The sequence below is a fragment of the Mercenaria mercenaria genome, chromosome 10 (genome assembly GCF_021730395.1).
Source record: "Mercenaria mercenaria strain notata chromosome 10, MADL_Memer_1, whole genome shotgun sequence".
NCBI classification, from domain to species: Eukaryota; Metazoa; Mollusca; class Bivalvia; order Venerida; family Veneridae; genus Mercenaria; species Mercenaria mercenaria.
The window spans coordinates 52,674,516-52,699,181 of record NC_069370.1 but is presented as its reverse complement, the minus strand read 5'-3'; the positions used below and the strand labels follow the sequence as shown (position 1 = coordinate 52,699,181).

Genomic DNA, 24,666 nt, shown 5'->3' with positions numbered 1-24,666 from the left:
TGTCACTTGTAGCAAAATACACAGTGAACATTACTGTAAACACCAAATTCCACACTACTTCAAAACTAAACAATTGAATACTGAAGTTGAAAAAAAAAAAGAGTTTTATTCCCCATTCTGACTTATAAAAATAAATTACAATTTGTTGGCTACAAATCAGTACTTACGTGTTTCTCCTAACAAGGTGTCAACCACATCAAGACCAAAACCTTCACGTATATTCCTGTTACAGTGAAGTAGGTATTCAGAGATCTGTAAAACATTTGGAGGATAAAACTAGAGTCAGAAACATACAAGTTATTTCGTTCAAACTTTACAGCATGGAACAATATTTAGCATAAGATTTAATAAGTTTTTGCCACATGTTCCACTAAACTGATATGTTATGGTATGGTAGCTAAAACATATTTATGTGTTATTATTGTCGAGTATTGTTGGACTCACATTGAAACAATTATGGTCATACTGCAAAGTCCTAGCTTTTAATGCTTGAGGGAGATCCTAGGTGCCTCAGGCATTGTCAGGCACCGGGGTAGAACCAATGGGATTTCGCGATCCCATTCTTGTGTGACAGTTACGGTACTAACTACCCTTGGAAATATTATTGATTTAATTGTAATAAAAGTTTGAATACTAGCACTTCAACTACCATGAGATGTATAAATTTTAGTAACTCACCCCTTTGTGTCCCATTGCAGCAGCTACAATGAACGACTGCTGCATCGCTTCAACCTTGGTCACCTGACCCTCGTACACTGACCAATCACATTGCAGTAAATAAACCAGTGTGTCCAGGTGGCCGTTTACAGCAGCATGGATACATGCACACTGACCACTGTTGTCCACATGATTTATCTAGAAATATAAATAATATGAAATCATTACAACTTTTATGCATTACAACTTTCCTATTTGTGCTTCAGTCAATCATATATAACAGAATAAAACACTAATAAGTTTGGAATCTTAAAACCCCTTAGTATCAAAATTGTTTGGTCCCAAAGCAAAACTGGTGAACTTTAGATCCAGGCTTTATAAGAAAAAGTTATTTCATCTATGCCAAGTGGTATCTCAAACTAGATGTCCACAGGCAACATGTTGAGCCCGCGCTTTAACCCCTAATTGTGACCTTGACCTTTGAGATACAGTCTGTCTCATTGAGTTAAACATTCATGCCAAATATAAACAAGATTCCTCAATGCATGTCAAAGTTATTGGCTGGACAAGATCTGACATGACCTTTGACCTCCAACTGTGACCTTGACCTTTGAGATAGGAACCTAGGGTTTGCGCATGACACTCCGTCTCACTGAGGTTAACATACAAGCCAAATATAAACAAGATTGCTCCATGCATGTCAAAGTTATGTTCTGAACAAACAAGTCTGGACGGACAGATGCACACACATACACTGAACAGCCATTTGGACAAATGTCTTTGCTTCCACAAGTGGGCTCGACAAAAAGTGTCCAATAATTTGATGTAAAATGTAAAGCACCTCCCATTACCCCACCCACACCATGCCAACAGTTAGTCTAGACAGTCTGCAAATCTTTTTTTTCCCAGGTCTATGAAAGGCTATCATTAGAATTCAGGAAAAGCTGATTTATTTGGGAGCATGAATGATTAATAGAATTCTGTCACTTAAGTATAGAGAAAATTAAGATAAACGAATTGCAGACTGAAACCCAAGGGATTTGGTCAGGATTTTACAAGATCTTATCCATCACATAAATACAGACCAAAAGAAATCTGATTCCTGGAATTTCAATCAGATGACAGAACATTTTAAGCTTTTGTTATTGCTAAGTTTGATAGCAGACTGTTTGTAACTGAATGATTACAGCATTCTAAGCAACTATCACACTTTAGCTTTTGTATATTTTACAGTCAGTCTACATTATTTTTACTATTGCAGTGACATTCGCTTTCAAAGCCTTTTGTAATCAGAGAAACTGTTAGCGAAACAGCATGGATCCCGACCAGACTGCGCGAATGCGCAGGCTGGTCTGGATCCATGCTGGTCACAAAGCCACTATGTTGGTTTTCTCATGGCACGGCTCAAATTTATCTTCAATCTTACCCTTGCATGCCTCAGATACAGCATCTTGAGAATATCTGCATGTCCGTTAGCTGCAGCGTAACATAGCGCCGACATTCCAGTGTCGGATACAGCATCAACATTGGAGTTAAACTCGAGGAGCAGAGACACCATGTCTGTGAGACCTTCCTTGGCAGCAATACAAAGTATTGGAGAATTATCCTCGTAAACGGTTCTCGTATTGGGGTTGGCACCTGAGAGGAGTATCAGTCGACTGACCTGGAATGTATAAACATATTACAATAACATGTTAATTTATACCCTGTCACATTTATAGCACTTATACATCACCAGGACATATTGTTTTATCTACATACAAGTGTCAAGATATCACAGACAATGTATTTACTATTTAGTGCATCAAGTGTACTTACATCATAAACGTTATTCTGTCAAGGTTTACAACTCTAAATATTTCAAAATATTTCTCTTAGCATTAAGTGATGAAATGGAGTATGATCGAGACATAACAGAAATATGTACTGTATTTCAAACCCAATGGAACAGACAGAGGAAAACCCCTTTTCCTTACATACACTATAGGATAATGCTAAATGTGTGCAGTATGATATTTATTTATTTGGGTCGGCGCACCAACACAGTATAGGTTATATGGCGCCAAACAGGACTACAAATTTTGGTTCCACATCTCATTTACATCGAAATAAAAACATGAGGTATGGAATCAAAATTTGCATACCTGCTGGAATCACTGAGTTATAGCAAAACCAAGTGTTAGGACCCTATTAGTCACCTCTTATGATCATGCAAGGGTAAGGCAGTGGTTCTAATTCTTTTCATACATAGATCGTCCCAGAACCACATAGGGCATGTGCAGTATGACTTTCTTACCTTCACATTTGTGCAGTATGACTTTCTTACCTTCACATTTGGAGAGTACAGATTACGCAATGAGACTAGAGCTGCACTAAGGTTGTCTGCGCTGAGAGCGACCCAGAATGCCTGCATATCACGTGAAGAGTACCCTCGCTGCTTACTGATGTTCTTGTATATATGAGCCTTTAGAATGTGGTGGCCAAGTTCTATAGTTTTCTCAGAGTTCAGCGGGGCCACAACGCGAGATAAGTGGAATGCAAGAAGGGCGTGTCCATGCCTGAAATAGTACATTAGCATATTAGACTTTTGAAATTTTATCAAACTTTTACAGAACCATCTGCAAAAAAAAACAACATAGCAAATGGGATCAAATATTTCAGTTATAAAAAATAAACTTCAAGTTATTCAATTTAACTGAATCAATCTTAAAACAACAAATCCTGTATTTTTTTAATATTGCAGAACACTATTAAACAGGCTTAATTGGTACAATGTGCTAACAGTGCATCTTCAGCTATAGTTTCCCACTGTACAGTGTCAATTTAGGGGAAGGTTATTTGCATAATGTGGCTCTGATTGCGTTTGATAAACTCACTTGCAATAAGTGTACGATATGTTTAAATTCAAAATATGAAGAGTTAATTTTTTTGTCAGTTGTGCAGGTAAACTTTTAAGAATAAAATTCAATTTACTCACCTTAAATCACAGAGAAACTTTGTACTGTTATCTGCATCCTCTCGTCGTATAAGCCAATCTCGGAAAGCAGGATGGAAGAACACAAAAGTACCGTCACGTCTTTGGTACAAGAGACCCGACAATAACCCTAATCTTTGTTGAAAATCTTCCCATGATACATATCTGTCTGTAAATCCTGAATTTAAAGCCTGGAATATTTGTTCTAAAGTCAATGGATAAAGGGAAGCCAGGCATATGCCAAGAATTGGTGAAATTTTTTCGAAAGATCTCACACTTGGAAATTTTATGTTAAATTGTAAGAGAAACACTTCTGATAAAGTCACCGGTAAAATCTTATAATTTGAACTTTTTAGCACTACTTGTCCATGTTCTATTAAATCTAACGTTTGTTTGCAAAATAAGAAAGACCCGTGACTAAGACCCTGAACATACGAAGCGAATTTTACTTGCGTAGATGCATCCAATGTTTTCAGAGCCATATTGCGTTTAATTTGCACGCATGATTGCACTCGATGAATCACATATTCTTGCAGATCTCTCACCAGCATTTCATTGCCTTCTACTTTGTCAATGTAAATCCTTGGAAACGGCAATGAATTTGTAATCTCGATCATATTTGTATGTACACTAAGCACTAATTTCAGCCATCTTGGAAATTTATCAATATGGCGTACAATAAACGAAGCGATAGTATCTCCATAGTCAGGTTTATGAAATTCTGCTTCATTTAATCCATCCACAACAAACAAACACGTATCGGTGTCCATTTTACCGCTCTGTGTTAACTGTTCAAGAGGTTCTAAAACACCCTTAATGAATGAGTTAGACGGGTCCTGCACGCACTGTTTCAAACTCAACACATGCTGTAACTGCGGGTCCTGTAGTAAAAGTTCTCGGTATGCGTACAATTGTGGAGCATGCGCGAGGAACGCTGCAACACTGTGAACAAACTCTGGCACCATGCAGGTCACATTTACGTCTGCTTGGCAATAATGATATGCCACAACTTGTGACCCAAGTGTTCGCAATGCATCATAGTTCAGACTATTATTTGAACCACTCAGATTCTGTTGTTTATTTAGTGTTGATGTTGGACTATAATTCATACCACCATTCAGTAGTCTATCACCTTTTCTGTCAGTGGGGGCTGAAAAATATATAAATTTTTAAATTAGTAATGGTGGCATTGAGACAGTATGTAAATCTGCAGTTAATTTTTTAAACAGAGTTCTTTCTTCATCAAAATATATAAAGACTACAAACAATTTAAACAAATCTACGGCATAAAAAAGTTTTAGTGGTAAATGCCTAGCTTTAAATAATTCTCTGACATTTTCAAAACAAGCAATATAAGAATTAAAATCTGTAATGTTTGTACTACCTTGGACAAGACCTGTTTTGCCATCACCAAAACAACTGTGTGCCACCAACTGTTCTATAATGGCAGTTTTCCCACTACCAATACCGCCAGCAATAATCACTCCGGAAGGCTGGTCAGAGCTTGTATGTTCTCCATTCAATGACTGAAACATGGTAAACAATAGCTTTTATTTCAATTTGGCTTCTATCATGCGTTTTTTAATACTGTGATAGATTTTATTAAGAGAGCACAATGAACACGTCTATTTTTAACATTTTATGCATTTTCCACTATGCTCAATCAGTTGAATATTGTATATTGTACATGGTGTGTCTTGCATATTCTCTAGATAAATTGTCAGCTTCTCATTAGTACTAAAATTACAGGATAATTATAAATAGTAAAATGGTGTTTTTTCTTTTGAATAATATTCAGCTTAAACATCATTAAAGTCTTACCAGATCAACGTCTTTGAAGATCCACTCTCGTCCAATGAACATCGCCGTACCTTCTGCGTGAGGTATCTCAAAATTAATAGGGTTCAAATGGAGCTGAGGAGGTCTAATTGGTGTTATACGTACTGAAATGACACAGGTACACAAGCTCTTAATACTGAAAATGCCTGAAGAAAATTACATGGAATGCAAAATATACTTGTATTCTGAACAAGGCTGAACAAAAAGATTAACTGTGCATTCAACTGCAGTGAACATGCACTCAGAATTAATTACACAAGTGCAAACTGCAAACTTAAATTTTCAAGCTGACAGTAAGTGTAAAATTATCATGTGTATATCCTGAATTGCTGTAACATTTGAGCCGTGCCATGAGAAAACCAACATAGTGGGTTTGCGACCAGCATGGATCCAGACCAACCTGCGCATCCGCGCAGTCTGGTCAGAATCCATGCTGTTCGCTTTTAAAGCCTATTGGAATTGGAGAAACTGTCAGCGAACAGCATGGATCCTGACCAGACTGCGCGGATGCGCAGGCTGGTCTGGATCCATGCTGGTCGCAAACCCATTATGTTGGTTTTCTCATGGCGTGGCTCATTTATTGCTTTGATTTCCTTTTACATGGTTGATTTTATTACTCTGTAGATTTTTACATAATAAAGCATGCATTGTTAACAGTTGGATAGACTTACATCTAGAATCATCTGAATATCCTATTGTAGCTCTTGCAGATCGCCGAAGTTTAGACTTCCTGCCAAACAGGTTCAGATCTTCTATAGCACCAGGTGTGGATGCTGAATAAAAGTAACACTAGTTATCAAAAACTCAACATTTTTGTAAGTAGAAAAACCTGTCAAAAGACACTAATCCTAATGAATATTCATACTTCAGACAATATCTAGTTTGAAAAGGTATCACTTCCTCTTGAACCCTTACCCTGCTAAATTTGTAAAATGAACTGGTCCGTCGTTCAATTTGGGCAATACAATTTATTATTCAAAGGGTGTTCACTAAAAATTTACTGACTGAATAGCGAACAGTGCAGATCATGATTAGCCTGCACAATCTTGGTCTGCACTGGTGGCAAAGGCAGAATAACTCGCCACCAGCAGTCTAAAGGTTAAACAGCGTCATAATTCCTTGACTTTCTTCTGAAATTAAGTATGCTAGCTAGTACATCAAAACATGACTGAGTGACACACTTTCAAGATTTCTATTTAATGTCAGTTGTACTAATAGAAGGCATTTTCACTACAACATTTTGTAGAAAACAGTTGTTTAAGCCTTACTTGTTATTGAATGGGGTCTAGTTTCCGTGGCATGTGGACTTATACTGTGTCCTGTACTTGTACTTATCATGGACCCAAGGCTGTCTGTACTGGGGTCTCGACTGTGGTGGGGAACACCATAAGCCGGGTGTAGACTGCTGTGGCCTCGGTCACTTCCTGACGATGCTGGAATGATAACAAAATGTATTTAATATTCAACTTTATTATTAAACACAAACATGAAGCAGTATTATTACATGTCTGGCTGTATTACTACATATGATGTTGTATTATCAACTGTTTGGCTATTTTCACAGATAGCTCTTGAAAATAATTTAGCATCTCCTACATCATGCTTCCCTTGTTAAAATACTAAACAGAAAGATTGTCTGTTTATCTTGCAAAAAAATGTAAAATGTATTTACGGACATTTTCTTTCTGCCAGAATAATGCATTAACTACTTATTTCATACTATTTATCATCTAAAACATGTTTCCTTTTTCTCTTATTAACTCAATAATGTTATATGATTAGATTCAATTTATCTAAAATTAAGTGTAGACATCAGAGAAGCAGACACTGCCTTTGATTAGATGTTACTATCTCCGCCCTTTTTATGTGTCAGACCTTTAAAACATATCAAGACTGAAGCAGACAAACGTTTTCCATACATGGACGTAAAGGGAGAAGTCACTGCTGAACAACAGGAGTGTTAGGGATATTTTCAGTCAAGAAATGTTCTCACAAGTCTCACACCTTTGACTAGAAAACATTCAGCTGTGCATGTTTTCTATGTTCCTGTGACTTTTAAAAGCTGTTTATTGTACTAAAAATATACCTGTTAATGTAGACATTGGACTAGTATCGGAAATCCCTCTATCTGGGGTACCATCCCCACTGGTCCCTAGTGAGGATACAGTAGTGTAAGACTCATCTCGTATATGATTGGCTGCTCTGTGACCATGTGACATTGGCTCTGGCACCTGATTGGAGGACTTGTCACCTAGCAACAATCCTAACCTCATCATAAGGTCACCATGGGCAACATCAGGAGGTGGTGGGGGTGGACTGCTTTTACCTGTGAAAAAAATTCAAGCGAAATTATACCTGACTTTCCATATTTTTCTTTTAAAATAGTCCCATTTAAAATGTTTCTATTTCCAAGAAATGCAAAGGGCCTATTCTGCAGCAATGTTGCAATGCTAAGGGCCCACTCTGTAGCACTGTCTCAATTAGCAGGGTCTGCTGTGCAGCATTGTTGCACATAGGTAAATACGTCTCTCTTATGCTGTGAGGAGAACATAATTGGAAGCTAGATAACCATTCAAAGTACCAATGTGCTGCCAAAATGGACTACTACAAATATTTCAAATCTGTATTACCACAATTTAATTTTTCCAGTAAACATTTACCTAGCTTTAATGCATTACTATTTTACTTATAAAAACTACTAAATAATGAAACTAAACATATTGTACACACCAACTTGTCCAGCACTGTTAACATCAGTATGACCAGGTAGATCGTCTAAATCTTGGCTATGACCTGCGACACCACCACTGGCGTTACTGCTGAAATCTGGTGAACCAAGGGCAGAATCACTACTGTAACAGAAAACAAAATTATACTTGCATTTACTTGAGTCCATGTGTTACCCTATCCCCCATTAATGTTATGTGTGTTACATGGTAACAGTTTTGTATCACAACTTACTAATGACTTTGCACAATTACTATGATTATTATTTTGTTGGATTTTTGTTTGCTTGTTTCTTTTGGGTTTAGTGCCCTTTCCAACAGTATTTCAGTTATGTAATGGCAGGCAGTTAACCTAACCTGGGTTCCTGGATTCTGTACCAGTACTAACCTGTTCTTCACAAATAACTGCCAAATTCGCCACATGAATCAGAGGTAGTGGACGGATGTATCTTTCATCAAATTGTCACAGAGAACATACACCGTGCCCAGGAATCAAACTCACAACCACACAATCCGTAGATCTGCATTCTCTGTACTGAACTAAGCAGGCAGGCTGTTGGATTTTCGTAGTTTTTAAAACGTATTTCAGCTTCATGCATGAATACATTTATAATGATAAACACTACCTGTAGTAAGGATCCCCATGATGCTGCTGTTGTTGTTGTCTGTTATACTGGCCACTGTGTTGTTGTTGCGGAGTGTAGTTCTTCAGAGATGGAGGTAGACTTTGTTGCGGATAAGCTGATGTAGCCAGTTTAGGTTTCGAGGGAACCACTGGGGCTGGTGCCTGGTTCTGCTGCATTCTGGAACCTGAAAAATAAACAATCACTCCAAATTGCAATGTACGTCAGTTTTATTCTATCATTTTCTTTCCAAACTGCGTAAAGATACATGTCACAAGCTAGAGCTTTTTTTGTTGAGTCCAAAATTTTCTCCAGTCAGCTCTTCTTCTCTTTTCTCTTGTATCCTTATTAAAACCATTACAAGATTGACAGCTAAAATACTACCCCTCTTCACACTTTGTCTTCCCTTCTCACTTTGTCTTACTCTATTGCTTTTTCTTTTCCAAACAAAAATTTAAAGGATAATGGTATTAGCAGGTAATATTTAGGTACCACTTGGTTTCATATAAAAAAAACTGTGGCTAAACCGTTACCTCCACTTAACATTATTATGTTTTACCTGGTACTGAGCAGAACAAACTATGACAAAAATGTTATGATACCAGATTGGATGATAAAATATGTCAGAAGAAGATATACCATATAAATATTTTATAATGTCAGGAGGTAAATTTATAATGTATCAAATCTTCCCTCTTAAATTTTACAACTGCAGAAATATGCACATTATGTTTAATATGTAACAAAATTTAATACTCTCTTAAAACTGTAATTTCTGTGCAGAACATTCTTGATAGTAATCTATGCTCCTAAAACTTGATGAATCGCACTAAACTTGCCACCATAGATACTGAATCACAGGTGAAGAAGAATAGGGCCATTGTCTCAGAAAATACAAAAATCTCAAGGTATCAAGGAAAAGTAAAGTTTTTTAGTTTCTAAATGACAAACCAAATTTTAATCTTATTGCAAGAAATGAATGTCTATACATTAAAATTATGTACACTATAAGATAACTAAAACACCGACTACAGAAGGCATGGATATAAAATCTGAAGGGACAGACTTTAAATGTGAGTTGGAAGAATAAAGTATATTATACTTAAGGAAGTGGACCAAAAATGGCAATTGTCAGATTAAGTATTTTCTGTAGGCGAATTCGGCATTCTTCTTCTTTTTTTTTTTCAGAATGACCTGTGTGCTTTCAACTACATTTACAGCTGAAGAACGCTGAATTACCTAACAAGAGTATATAATTTTCAGTGTCATTAAGGGTCCCCTACTTTAAACATATAAGTATTATAATTTTTCAGTAACGGACACTGATTTACTTTCGTAAAACAAGATTTCCCAAGTGAGGTGTATGTTCTCCATGACAACTGACTGAACATACTATGTGTAAGTGTACATAATCCTCCACCTCTGATTCATGTGGAAAAGTTGTCAGATATTTGCTGAGAAATTGTCAATACCAATAACTGATTTTGTCAACCGACTTTCCTATGTAACTTAACATTGAATATTTCATACACCCAACAAACTCAAATGGCACATACTATACCTACAGTATATTCAGTCATGGAAAATGGAATGACACATAACCAAAAATTATTGCCAACAGAGACTATGTTTTCTATATCTGAGTATCTTCAACAGACAAAACATTCCTATGACTAGACTCCAGCTTTTCCAAAGGTATAAAGTCTTGAACCTCTGCCATGTGATGCTAGCTTGTCCAAATTTTACACAAACTATGTGATTCAGCATAAAACAGAGCCAATCAAATATATCTGAATATGTCTTAAAACACTGCAAGTATTTCGATCAGTATTTAATCAATGAAATGTGCCAAGCAAAACATGATCTGAACACTGATTTCTAACAGGTAAAGCCCTTCCTTAAAATTACAGACAAAAAGAATGAAATAGTTTTCATAACATTAAAATTAATATCATTAGTTAACATGACGTGTTCAAACCATGATCGAAACCTAATAAGCACAATAAATAAAAAGGTAATATCGCAAGGTCAGAAGTAATGAATAATGTTTGTCTACTTAATGTTTTCATGAACGACTTTTCATAAACAAAACTTGGTATGACTTAACATTTCCGTGATCTACACAATCAAAATCATTCAAATAAATCAAACATGTTAGAGGTGAAAACTGCATGTCTATAACAGGAGTGTTTTTGTTGTTGTTTTTTTAAAAAAAACATAAATCAGTCAAACCTTTTTCAATATAAAGTCATTTAATTCCTACCTTTTTTCTAATTAATCACAGGTTAAGCTTTAAGTCACAAAATTAAACTTTATGTCACAGTAAGAAGTTTTATTTATACATCTGACCACATATTTGTCCACATTTAGATACAATATTTAATTATAGAAGCAAGGAAGTGTTAAACCTGCCACTGCTTCAATTGCCGAGTATGTTAGCGGAAATTATCAAATTATATTCCATTGCAGTGTTGATTACCATGGAAATTAGAATAGAGTATCTGGAAACACAAATTCATTTGAATATTGCTTTTGGAATTATTCTGCTTAGAATGTATGAATGCGATGATTACAAGACAGACCAGCTTACAATCACTTAAATTATCCATGAAGGCAAAAAGCAACACAATTAACACAACATTACCAATTGTTTATTCTGGAGTTTTTTCCCTTTTCATCCTTTAACAAAAAAGTCCATTCTGCTAAAATGGCCAACTGTAAATCCATATACAAGCTCAAGCATATTGCAAATATTCTACAAGTATGTAGACATTATTTCTGACATACCCAGACAGTAATAGCATCATAGATTACATCCAGGCATATTCTAAAGAGCTATTTTCCACAAAGAATAACAATAAATTCTGTGGAATTACAACATTATAGCAAGAAGTCCAGAACCACCAGACAGAAAACAAACTCATAAAACAGAAATTTCTGACATCATTTTTGGATATTTCTGCAAAACAGACTCTATTAAGGCATCATTTTGCACCTTCCTGCAAAAATCAAAAACTTCTGTTGCCAGATAATTAGTTTAAATATGAGACCAACAACATAACTTTTAACATATAAACACTTTGATGCCCAGAACCTGACACAATATTCAAGAAATTAACTAAATTTTTTCCAGTAATTAAATGAAAAAGCAATGTTATGTCAGACATAATTCAAAGATAAAACAATGCTATGCCTAAAAACTCTATCATAATGGAATGTTACACCAGTTATTTAACAATACAGCAATGTTATGACAATAGTTCTATAACAAAGCAATGTTATACCTCGCATTTCCATGATAAAACAAGCAAATTCGATGAATTGGAATCCCCCGCCGAAAGGGTCAGAGTTGAGGAACGGCAAAAAAATATATCCAGCAAAAAGTTAAGAATGTTACCAAGAAGCAAATAATTTCATTAGTCAAAATCAAATTAAAAGAAAATGAATGGTTTGTTTGGGTGGGGCGGGGGGGGGGGGGGTGAGGACACAACAGTTTACATGTTGATTATAAATATTGATAGAAAATGAAAAATGAAAAAAAAAAAAAAAGTGGGGGGGGGGGGGGGGGGGGACCAAGGTAAGGTGGTGACCAGGTGTAGGTACACAACATCACATGTTTATAATAAATGTTCATGGAAAAGAATGAAAGAAGTTTAATGAAATTCTTCCAATTGGTTGGTTTGTTATGTACAGATCTGTGGATTTTTAAACAATTAAAGGGCAATAACTATATGGAAAATTGACCAATCGAAAAAAACCTTGAAGGGCATCGTCGCAGTATCTTGGTTCATGTCTGTTTCAAGTTTGATGAAATTCTACCTGCTAGTTACTGAGAAATGGCTGCAGACGGACATTTTTCATTAAATCAAGGGCAATAACTCTGACGGAAATTGACCTATCAAAAAAAAAACTTGACGGGCATCAGCACAGTATCTTGGTTCATGTCTACTTCAAATTTGATGAAATTCTACCTGTTAGTTACTGAGAAATAGCTGCAGACGGACATTTTTTATTAAATCAAGGGCAATAACTCTGAGGGAAATTGACCAATCAAAAAAAAAACTTGACGGGCATCATCGCAGTATGTTGGTTCATGTTTATTTCAAGTTTCATGAAATTCTACCAAGTAGTTACTGAGAAATGGCTGCGGACGGACGGACGGACGGACTGACGGACGGACGGACAACGCCATTTCAATACCCCCCTCCCGATTTCATCGGCGGGGGATAACAATGCTATGCCTAAAAACTCTATCATAATGGAATGTTACACCAGTTATTTAACAATACAGCAATGTTATGACTATAGTTCTATAACAAAGCAAAGTTATACCTCGCATTTCCATGATTAAGCAATGCTATGCTTACAAATTCTATGAAAAAGCAATGTTATACCTTGTAATTCCATGATAACGCAATGCTATGCTTACAAATTGTTATACCTTGTAATTCCATGATAAAGCAATGCTATGCTTACAAATTCTATGAAATAGCAATGTTATACCTTGTAATTCCATGATAAAGCAATGCTATGCTTACAAATTCTATGAAAAAGCAATGTTATACCTTGTAATTCCATGATAACGCAATGCTATGCTTACAAATTGTTATACCTTGTAATTCCATGATAAAGCAATGCTCTGCTTAGTCAATATTCCATCATACAGCATTGTTTATGATTGTACACTTATTCAATGAAAAAAAGTAATTCCATGATAAAGCAATGTCAGAGCATCAGAAGCTCTAAAAATTGACCATTAAACAAGTGCAAACCAAAACCAAGAGTGCTACCCATTGTACACTACAGTGTATCCTCACACACTGATCAACAAAACCTTTTCACATTCATTTGTGCTAACTTTCTTTTCTGAAATCAGGGTAAATGAAGAAAAACAAGATGAAGATAATTCTTAAGCCATAAAACCTGGCTTTGGACATAAGTATAACTTGTAAACAATTTACAAACAAATTCCAGTTGTATGAACCTGGGGTATAATGGATATTTACTGTCAATGTTTAACACTCAAAACACTGGTGCAGCATGTTAAAGAACCAGTTAAACATACACAGACTGGCTATCAAAAAGGATGTGACTTAACAATGAACAGTTTCAACATGAAAACACTTCACAATGCTTCTTATTATGTGCATATTAATTAGAATGTATGCTTCAAAAAAGATCTATATGAGCCATGCCATGGGAAAACCAACATAGTGGGTATGCGACCAGCATGGATCCAGACCAGCCTGCGCATCCGCGCAGTCTGGTCAGGATCCATGCTGTTCGCTAACAGTTTCTCCAATTCCAGTAGGCTTTAAAAGCGAACAGCATGGAGCCTGACCAGACTGCGCGGATGCGCAGGCTGGTCTGGATCCATGCTGGTCGCAAACCCACTATGTTGGTTTTCTCATGGCACGGCTCAATTATAATGAAGTTACAATAATGCTTTATTCTATAATTACACAATTTAATAGAAAATGTGACAGAATATTTGATAAATAATGTGAAATAATTTAATTTTATAGGCCCCTATAAAATCCTGTGGTTTTGCCAAACCCACTACCACATAAGTACTTAAATTTTTAAAGATAAAGTAAATAAAATATTTTAAATGTTCATTGTGAGTTAATGTCATTGACTAACAGAGCCACTTTAACCATGAAAATGTGTCTGTCACACAAAAATAATGATTTAGCATTAAGAAACGTAACTTTCGACATATAACATAGAAAGATAGAAAATACCTTTCTTTATCATTCTGTGTCTGTCCATGGAAAAATCCAAGATTACCACACCTTCACTAAATCTTCTAGACTGAGATTTTTAAAACACCCTCCAAGCATATGGTACTTTTAAAATTCACATGCAGATAGAAACCAACTGTTACAAAGCTTAAAACATTCATCATTTCCAACAGCTTGCACTACACCTACTCCAGGAACATTATTCTCAAAAACAGACCAAATTGCTAATCAAGTCTTACCTGGGGATGAATGAAGAAAACAAAACATAACCAAATTCCATCTAATTTAGATAATTTGTTTACAGATGCAGTAATCGAATCATAACTCCATACAAAAGTCATCATTCCAGTCATAGACCAACTAATTTGAAAGCTTTGGTATAAACGCAGGCATCTGTTTTATGTTTGTCTACCTGTACAAATGTTAACCTATTATTTTTCCAACAATTATGATTGATTACTTTTCTAATTAATTTCACAACATCCCAGACATTTTACATAAATTCAGCACTGAGCTAATAAGGTAACCCCTTGACTAAATGATCTATTGATTTAACTGATTGATTTGCTTTGAATAATTTAGTTCTTTTAAGATATTTTTTAGTCATTTCAAACTGTCACAAAATACACCTGTGATTTTGCAGATTTTGAGTAATTCAAGGGCCATAACCAAACAGTGCCTGGGGCGATTTGACTGGTTATCAAACTTGGCCGAGATATTATGCCCACAAACATTATCAGCAAGTTTGGTAAAGATCGGATGAAAACTGTTCGTCTTAGGGAGCAGACATGCTTTTGGACGCCAGCCCGCCCGCCACGGGTGTTCACATAATACGCCCCGGGCGTATAAAAATGGAACTTTTCAAAACAAGCTGGAAATCAGATGCTGTACTTAATTCTGTATTTAATATAACTGCAAATTTTATACCAAATTAGGAACAGTTTATATGATTTAAGATTTAGAACCTTATACACATAACATAATGTCTGAACATGAAAAAGACACAAAACATTACTTCTTAATTCCTCCTCAGATGCAATTTTCTGGTAAAATGTATTCCATCTCTGGTATCAAATAACATCTCTTTGATGCTCAGTTCAATTATAATTTAAAAATTCTGAAATATTTCACCCACTGTATCATCAATTGCAAAAACTACCTCCTTAAAATTCTTCCGTTTTGACAAAATCTATTTATCATTTCCACCTTAGAGATGAAGAATCAATGAAACATGGCTATTATGTCATCAATTTTGCAGAATGATAAATGTATTTCTGCAAAATACTGAAAACTAAATTGCACACAGAATGAGTCACCAAAAAAATTAGTATTATTTCACAAATCCCTGTTGTGTTTATATAATGATATTTTCCATCAATGATTATTTTTTCAAAAGCATGATAAATACAGAAGCGATTCATTACAGACTTGCTGCCCTAACTCCATGCAACCAAGTAATTTTATGAAAAGTTAATGAAATTTAGCGTGGAACTGTTACATCTGATCATAAAAAATTAATGAAATTTCATCAGAAACTGTAAAAATTCAATTCAAAATGAAGCACCAATTAATTATTGTAATCATTTTTTTTTTTTTTTTGATAAAACATCAGGAAGAATTTTGAGATTTTAAAACACTCTGTTTAAGGAAACGATTTCAGTAAAGAATATGGCAATATAACTTTACAAATAAAGTAGTTTTACCTTCGTCTTTAATAAAAAGCATCCAAACTACTGCAGTTTTGAAACTACAAATATATTTTCCATTTCACGACAAAAGAACTGCTATTACTTCTTAAGATTCAGAGTTGGTTTACACAGATATTTCCAGTTTACATAATAATAGAACAATTTCCCCTGTCTGAGCGAGAACGGCTAATATTTCAACGACATGCGTTTTCTTGAACATTGTCTCCATGGCAGTAGCACACTATCTCAACGGCTTTATGCCATCTTGTGTTTTCAATTGAAAATGATGTCTTCGCAAAACTAACTAGCGTCATGTTGCATATTGATTTATACTGGCAACAAGATTTCATTATCGTCACAGTGCTTTGAGACATTCTAGTTGTCCTGCCCTATTGTATTGACTGGAGAAAGTTCTATAATATTAAGAAAAAGCATTCTCAATCAGATCATCCCAAAAGTTAACGTTTCATATCTGTAACATCAGACTAAGCTTAATTTTCTTCAGTCAATCAGTTTAACGTTTGAAAAATTTAATTAAATCTACTAAATTCAAGCATAATTTTCTTCGGTAGATCAATTTAAAGTTTGTATACTTCAATCAAAACTACTTCAATTCAAGCTTTTCCTTAGCATTTGTATATTTCAATTATATCTACCTAATTCAACCTTAATTTTCTTAAGCATTCGTATACTTTAATTAAATCTTAATTTAATTTTCTTCCTTATCTGTTTCTACTAGAGCAATTTAAAGTTAGTAAAATTCAATTCAACCTAATTTCCTTACTTACTCAAGAAGATCAAGTTAAAAATTTGTATATTTCAATTATATCTACCTACTTCAAGCTTAAATTTTTCAGTAGTTTGTGTATTTCAATTAAATATACCTATTAAATTTACCTAATTTAAAGTCGAAACATTTAAAATGAACCCACAAGTGCAGTCTTTGTTAACTGCTATGCATCCGATCTGAATAAACTTATGCTTTCAACTACAGTGAAAACATGCTAATTATGGCTGTCAAGCATCATTTAAGGTCTGCAGCAGTCAATATTAAGCATCAGTCACCTGCCTGAAATAACAGGTTTTCACAAAGACGTTTATTCACTGACTTAATTTCCTGGTGACCACATGGTGACAGCTTCATGGTAAGTGCACAATAAACGCAGGAATCTGCTTCAATTGCTTATAATCTAGAATATTGATCGGACTGAACATCGTTCATGACAATACTGTTGACAACAATATCCGACAACAACCGTGCCCTATTGTCCTTTGTAAAGTTTGTAGACTGATTTTATTACACTCTATTTGCCATATAATAAAATTACAGTAACTTAATTCAAGCCATAACTATAATACAATGTGTTAACAGTCAATAGATTGACAACTGGATGAAACCCAAAAACATGCTTTTAGATTTATATTTTTCCTAATTTTTAAGTTAAAATTATCACCATGCAGAACGACTTTTTAAAATGGCGGCATTTCATGTAAGATTGTAAAGTAGGTTTTATGCATGCTGCTTTCATTCCCTTTGCTGTCTCCTCTTGCTGGAATGTCTACCTCTATCTCCGGACGGTAAAACATACACCATAATTACTGACATTTTCAATTGATAGTATAGTCATCCAGCTCTTTACTGGTACATTAGAATTTGACTCGCATATTTACACATGGTCACAATACTAAATTTGACAGGACTTTGGTAACTCAGTTCAGACCCTTTCCTCAGCTCAGCTCACAGACTCTTACTCCTTTTTTTTCATAAAAGAATGTATAATGTAGCCATGAAAATTTGTCATTCAAGTTTTCTCTGCACATATCAAGGTGCGATGAAAATAAAGCACAAACCTGTTCTCTGTGGCACTTGGTAGTGTGGCAAGTTGTCGGGTGTGTCAGTCCGTGTCTGCATGAATGTTGTGAAGTGACCATTGGTCTTCACTTTGGGTCTGTGACCTAAATCTGCACTGTGACGCAAGTTACCCGTACTGTGCTGCCGCTGAAGAACATCTGCAAGGCCAAAGACAGCAAAATATACAAGTCGGAAAACAATATTCTAAGAATGTTTATTTGACTGATTTGGATTTAAGGCATAGCTTATATGGTGTCAAAACAGAATTAACAATGTTAGTTTCACATTTCATTTACATCAAAATGAAAAACGGGGTACGGAACCAAACTTTAATACCTGCTGGAATCAGAGATGTTTTCAGATTCTAGTAGGAATAATAAAATACCGAGGGAAAAACTAAACAGAATAGATGTAAAACCAACCAAGTTCTTCATTTTGCTTCTTTGCCTTTAGCATAAAAGTGGAATGTAGGGACAAGCTTAGCTGATGCTTTTATAGCTAAATCTGATAATAGTGAGAATTCCAGCACTATAAAAGGAATGTTTTACACACACATTTATGGCTTTATTCCATTAACTGCCATTTACAGCAAAATTACTGCACAATGAGTTCTGTACAACTGCTACTTAGAAATACAAAGTGATAGATTGCCTAATATGGTAAAATATGCAATTCTTTCATCTCCAGAATGATAAATATGATTTCTTTAACATTTAGAGAAAATCAGACTGGTATAAAAGCTTTAAAACAAGCTTTAAACAATCTGTATTTTGTTTCACTCGGGACATTATCATTACATTGAGGACAATATCAAAATCTTACTTTGTTACACTGAGGACAATACCAAAATCTTACTTTTGTTATAAAGGGGACAGTATCAAAGTCTTGAGGACAAAATCAAAATCTTATTATTGCTGTCATTACACAGGAGACAATATCAAAATCTTACTGTTGTTACACAGGGGACAGTCCTCCTTGCTACTGAACATACAAGACCAGCATCTTTCATGTCCGCATGTGTCTATCAATTTTCTCTTCTTGCCCTTATCAAAAGGTAGGTGGCAGGTCGGGCATATCTCTTGCTGGGACAGTAACTGTTGACTCTGGGCCGAGTTCAAGGTCCCTGGGCCCATCGGGCCATCCATGCCCAAGTTCTGTATGGCATCTAAATCTGAAAAGATATAATAGAAACATTAACTAACTTGGTCTCAAAGTCAACAAAATGTGTATTTAGATCTAGCATGGATTTTTTTCCAGATTACAACATTATTACTGAACCTATACTATCCATCTATACCCATTTGTAGTTTCGAAAGTGTTTTTTTTTTATTAAAGCAAGCCCATTTTCACAGAAAATTATACCACGTGACATAATGTTTTAAGAAAAATTAAAGAATGAACTCTATAAAACATCCTTAATAGACATATGTTCCTCTTTCACAAATGACAAGACACTATAATTATGCATGTCATATAATGATGATATGCAGACATGCAATATCACAGCCTTGTGCATTATCTTCCTGTAAAATATTTTATAGACTGTATGTAAAATCTTCTATGTTTTATGTTTCATTTTATGTCATTCACAATGTATTCATCTGAGGTAATGTATAAAATTCATGTACAATGTATTTATACATTGTTGATTTATAAAATTCATGTACAATTTAATTATAAGATGCGATTTATAAAATTTATGTGCAATGTATACCAAGTGATACATAAAATTCATGTAATGTCTTCATGTGCAGTCGATAAAACTTATGTACAAATGATAAAATATATGTACAGATGTCTTTACATTAATATACATATAAATTCATATACAAACTTCATGTTACTAGTATAAAGTTCATGCAGGTAATTTATAAAATTTATGTACAATGTCTTCATGTAAGTTATATTCTTAAAATTCATTCTCAAGTTGTCTTATGAGAACATTTTGTCACCCCAAGGTGCATTTTGCATTTTGTCATACCCATGTGCATTTTATCATCCCAATGTATATTTTGTCATCCCAATGTACATTTTGTTCATCCCAATGTGCATTTTGTTCATCCCGATGTACATTTTGTCATCCCAATGTACATTTTGTCATCCCAACCCAATGTACATTTTGTTATCCCAATGTGCATTTTGTCATCCCAATGTACATTTTGTTCATCCCAATGTATATTTTGTTCATCCCAATGTATATTTTGTCATCCCAATGTACATTTTGTCATCCCAACCCAATATACATTTTGTTATCCCAATGTGCATTTTGTCATCCCAATGTATATTTTGTCATCCCAATGTATATTTTGTCATCCCAATGTACATTTTGTTCATCCCAATGTGCATTTTGTCATCCTGATGTACATTTTGTCATCCCAATGTACATTTTGTTCAACCCAATGTACATTTTGTCATCCCAACCCGATGTACATTTTGTCATCCCAATGTACATTTTGTCATCCCAATGTGCATTTTGAGTATATGAGGCAGGTTTATGTACAAAATGGCAGAGATGAAAAATCTTGAATAACACTGACCTTTTCATGCCTAACATAAAAGCTGTTGCACCAATTGTCATCAATCTCCCATAATTATGCATCATAAAAGTCACAGAATAATATAAAGTTCCATATAAACAAGATAAAATATACATTACAGACAATGTGAAATGTTCACCAAACAACAACAACAACAACAATACTATAGAACCTCTGATCTACATTTTTCACAAATTGCATAAATATATAGTTGCAGATAGACCACCTGTATAGAGTTCCATTAGGATTTGGATTCTCAGTTTGTGGGGGAGGAGAGATTTTTTTATGCATACCATATTTAACACCACTAGAAAACTAAAGGAAGGAAAGTTTTGTAACAAATGTCATGCTCATTGTTAAAAAAGTTATGGAAGACTTCTTGTTCATGTACATGTCCCCCATTCCATTTCAAATTCATAAAACAGAAAGCTACATTTATCAAAATGACATTTAATTTATCTAAATTAATTAAGCTATACATTAAAAATGGATATAATTTGAAGAAGGGCAAATTAAGAGCACTTGTAAATGCATATTAAACTTCAAGTGCTATAACGTGAAACTAGTTCATCATAACTTCCTTATCAAAATTTATCAATGACTCATTAAAATAAAATTTTAAGGAAAGTTTTCAAGCCATCAAAATTTAAAAAGAGTTTAAATCATCATCTTATCAAGTTTGCACAGCTGATTCATTGAAGGAAGTAAAGTGAAGTTAATTTTATCGCAGTGTGGGCCCTATCCCCACACATACCCCAACTACCTTTAAAATTCCCTTAAGTAGTTGGGCATACATTGAATTACCTAAAAAAATGAAGATATAAGTCAGTTATATAGAGGTGAAAACTAACATTGAAACCTGACTGACCTTGAAAAAACTGAGAAGCCAAATGACCGACAATTGCACAATCTAGTGTAATCTGCTTATGAAATGTCTGGATATATTGGTTATTAATACCCTGCTCCCCAACATTTCTGGATGCCCCCTCCCCACCACCCATGATTTTGCAAAGGCTTAGCATCCTATAATAATCTCTTCATTATAACAGATTACCCCATCTGAAAATATATTTCAGGTTTAATTTTGTATTGGGTGGAGTCAATCCATATAATTTCCTCTTGAAAAAAGTATCATCTTGCAAGATGATAATGAAGAAGGAATTAAGACCTAATAGAGAAAGAAATGAAAATAATGTTTTGTACGATACATTTTCGTAAGTATAAATTTTGTTCCTAACATTATATTACAGACAGCACAACTGTTAAAAGTTTCACGTAATTAAAACAATGTTTCTAAATTTTACCTCCATTCGTAACTCCCATACTAGTGTTATCCATTCAAATAATACACCTTTTTTGTCAAGATCCTGTGAATATTATCCTAAATTAGTACTCATAAAAATTTGATTGATAAAAACCACAAAACACGTTTGAACGGTCACATCTGAGTGAAGACAGACACACGCCTTCCACCAAATTCACGCATCGAGGCTGCACACACTTAAATAAAATTGTCAGTAAGTATGAATGAATGACGGAACATAAAACATTACACGTTAGATGTCAGTATGTCGCATACCGGGAATTAAGTCTTCCATTAAACTGACTTTAACAATATCGACACTCCTTTACTACCTATAGATTAATAAAGTTTACATACTACAACTCTCCTTAAAGGTAGCCTTACGCTACAATCGATTAAAGCTAACTTGCAAAGAACACTCCATGCCTCAAAGCAAAACATTTTTATCTATTTCTTTATTCATATGCAGTTACAATAGGTTCGCACTTAAGTGACAAAAAAGTTCTTATTTTTAACCTTTAGCCTGCTGGCAGCAAGAGATTCTGCCTTTGCGACCAGTGCAGACCAAGATCAGCCTGCACATCTGTGCAGGCTGATCATGGTCTGCACTGTTCGCTATTCAGTCTGTAAATTTTCAGTGAAACACCACTTTGAATAGTAAGTGGTATCACCCAAATTGAATGAAAGACCAGTCCATTTTAGAAATTTAGCAGGGTAGAGGTATAAATAGACAATCAGTGCAGTTAATTCATCTCATGATCAAGGAAGTTTTTTCGAAGTTTATTCTTAAAGAAAAATGGCTTCTCTTTCCTGTCTGATAAGGTAATAAGTATGGCACAGGAACAGGTGTCAAGCTTTAATTGACTCTATCTTCTAAAATAACAAATGCGTTCTGACTTTCTCATCCTTCCTAAACAGTAATTATTGTCAGAACTGCCCATTTCTCAGCATGATAATACCACTGATTATGGTATTGGAAGTCTATAAGAAATGCATCTCCATCACATGATATAAAGCTTTAGTGCTCTGTTTAAAGGAATCCGCTCAATATTATAGTATGCCAAGATCTAAGCTCCTTGTATGGCATAAATATGGATAAAAGTACATCATTATTATGATTTCTAGAATCTGCTGTCAATTCATTATGATACTGTTATACAGTAATTTCCAAACAGTAATTTAAATATGACAATTTCTCATTTCGAGGGCTCAACATGAAACTAGTCTATCTGCTTCTATTTCTATATACACTTAGACTAGTTGCGCGTTGAGCCCTCGATTTACAGTCTCTTTTATGAATATAATGGAAAAAATACAAACAAATAAAACAATATTCTCTTTTTTTTTCAAGAGATGCAAATTCTTTAACAAAGATGTGCATAAACTACCCATCATCTAAAAATTAAATTCTTTTAATCACAAAGTATTCAATTATGTATTTTTTCATTCTCTGTTTTTCACTACCCTGAAATTGAATTACCCCCTTTAATAATTACATTATTTTTAATCGCATGCAGGTGTATACAAAATACAATCCCTAAATATGATCTTATATGATTAAAGGTTATTATCTTGATCAGATTTTATTCATTGAAGATTTTAGAAGGACATGGGTCCATTATTAAATGAAAAATTTGCAATTTATCTATGTCCAATTGTGATCATACCAGTCTTAAGTCTATGCTGGGGGTCTCTATTTATACAGCCCTTATAGATCTCTCCAAAGATTTCTTCAGAGAGTGAATTTAAGCGTTTAATGAAATCTACAACAATATCATGGCCAATGAAGCTGAAAAATGACCATAAAGGGAAGTAACAGACTGAAAATGCGCGAAATAATGACTTGTCCAAAAAAAAAGCAGAAAAAAAGCACCAAAAAACCAAACTCTTAAGCCTATTACATGCATTGTGAACTGCACAATTCAGTAATTAATATTGTAGGAAGTTGTAACCTATCTTTCTCAATGAAACTTAATCCTCGAGTCCGTTCAGTACAGTACTTCATAATTTTAATACGATTAAAACAAGCTTAAATTTTCTCGGTTTTTGAACTAACTGAATATTATAATTATATCAGTACCCTTCCCTGACAAACTATAAAGGTCTCTTTTAAGCTGGGTGCAGATTACCACGGGTGTGTCATGTTTCTATGTGCACCTTAATTTCTAAGCTAGATAAAAATTAAAAGGATGCCTTATACCCTTTCTTATTTCCAAGAATTGTTCACTAACAAAGAACCTCAACACCCAAAGTAATGCATACATACAAAATCTAAATAAAACTTGAGAACTGAAGAAAGAAAAATGTTATAACAAACAAATATCAAATCTAAAATAACTTTCAAACCTCTAGAACAATGAAAACTGCTGCTGAGACTCCACATTACACCTTATCCTATACAATACAATGAATATTTGGACAATAAGGCTAATAAAGCACCACAGAATGTGGGTCTATAGGACCTATATTGACTTTATTGAACACTATTATCAATATTTAGATAAAATCTGCCTCCATCAGGGACAAATATTTCTACAAATTAATGAGCTTATAATCTACCCAGATTACAGTATATAAGATCTGATGTTGATAGTGGTTCACACACAAAAGGTCCTTATGACAATAGTATTGATAATATTGAAGAAAATGTCCTGGTAATTCCCTAGCCTAAAAATGCACCAGTTCATCTTAAATGTGCAAAAACAGACCTAAACTGTTATGAT

General features: G+C 34.5%; 1 protein-coding gene across 4 annotated transcripts in view; it reads right to left on the bottom strand.

Moving 5' to 3' along the window:
* The window catches only part of LOC123561561 (protein TANC2-like), a 92,216-nt gene that overhangs the window by 6,819 nt on the left and 60,731 nt on the right, over window positions 1–24,666 (bottom strand). For all 4 annotated transcript variants that reach the window (XM_045354024.2, XM_045354025.2, XM_053553092.1 and 1 more), the window contains exons 3-16: window positions 19,053–19,274; window positions 18,103–18,261; window positions 8,823–9,006; window positions 8,201–8,322; window positions 7,557–7,796; window positions 6,739–6,903; window positions 6,142–6,243; window positions 5,453–5,574; window positions 5,016–5,157; window positions 3,635–4,781; window positions 2,984–3,215; window positions 2,084–2,320; window positions 679–855; window positions 168–252 (exon numbers count right to left, since the gene is read on the bottom strand). In XM_045354024.2, the coding sequence (XP_045209959.2) occupies window positions 168–252; window positions 679–855; window positions 2,084–2,320; window positions 2,984–3,215; window positions 3,635–4,781; window positions 5,016–5,157; window positions 5,453–5,574; window positions 6,142–6,243; window positions 6,739–6,903; window positions 7,557–7,796; window positions 8,201–8,322; window positions 8,823–9,006; window positions 18,103–18,261; window positions 19,053–19,274 (3,336 nt within the window). The remainder of the gene's footprint in view (window positions 1–167; window positions 253–678; window positions 856–2,083; window positions 2,321–2,983; window positions 3,216–3,634; window positions 4,782–5,015; window positions 5,158–5,452; window positions 5,575–6,141; window positions 6,244–6,738; window positions 6,904–7,556; window positions 7,797–8,200; window positions 8,323–8,822; window positions 9,007–18,102; window positions 18,262–19,052; window positions 19,275–24,666) is intronic.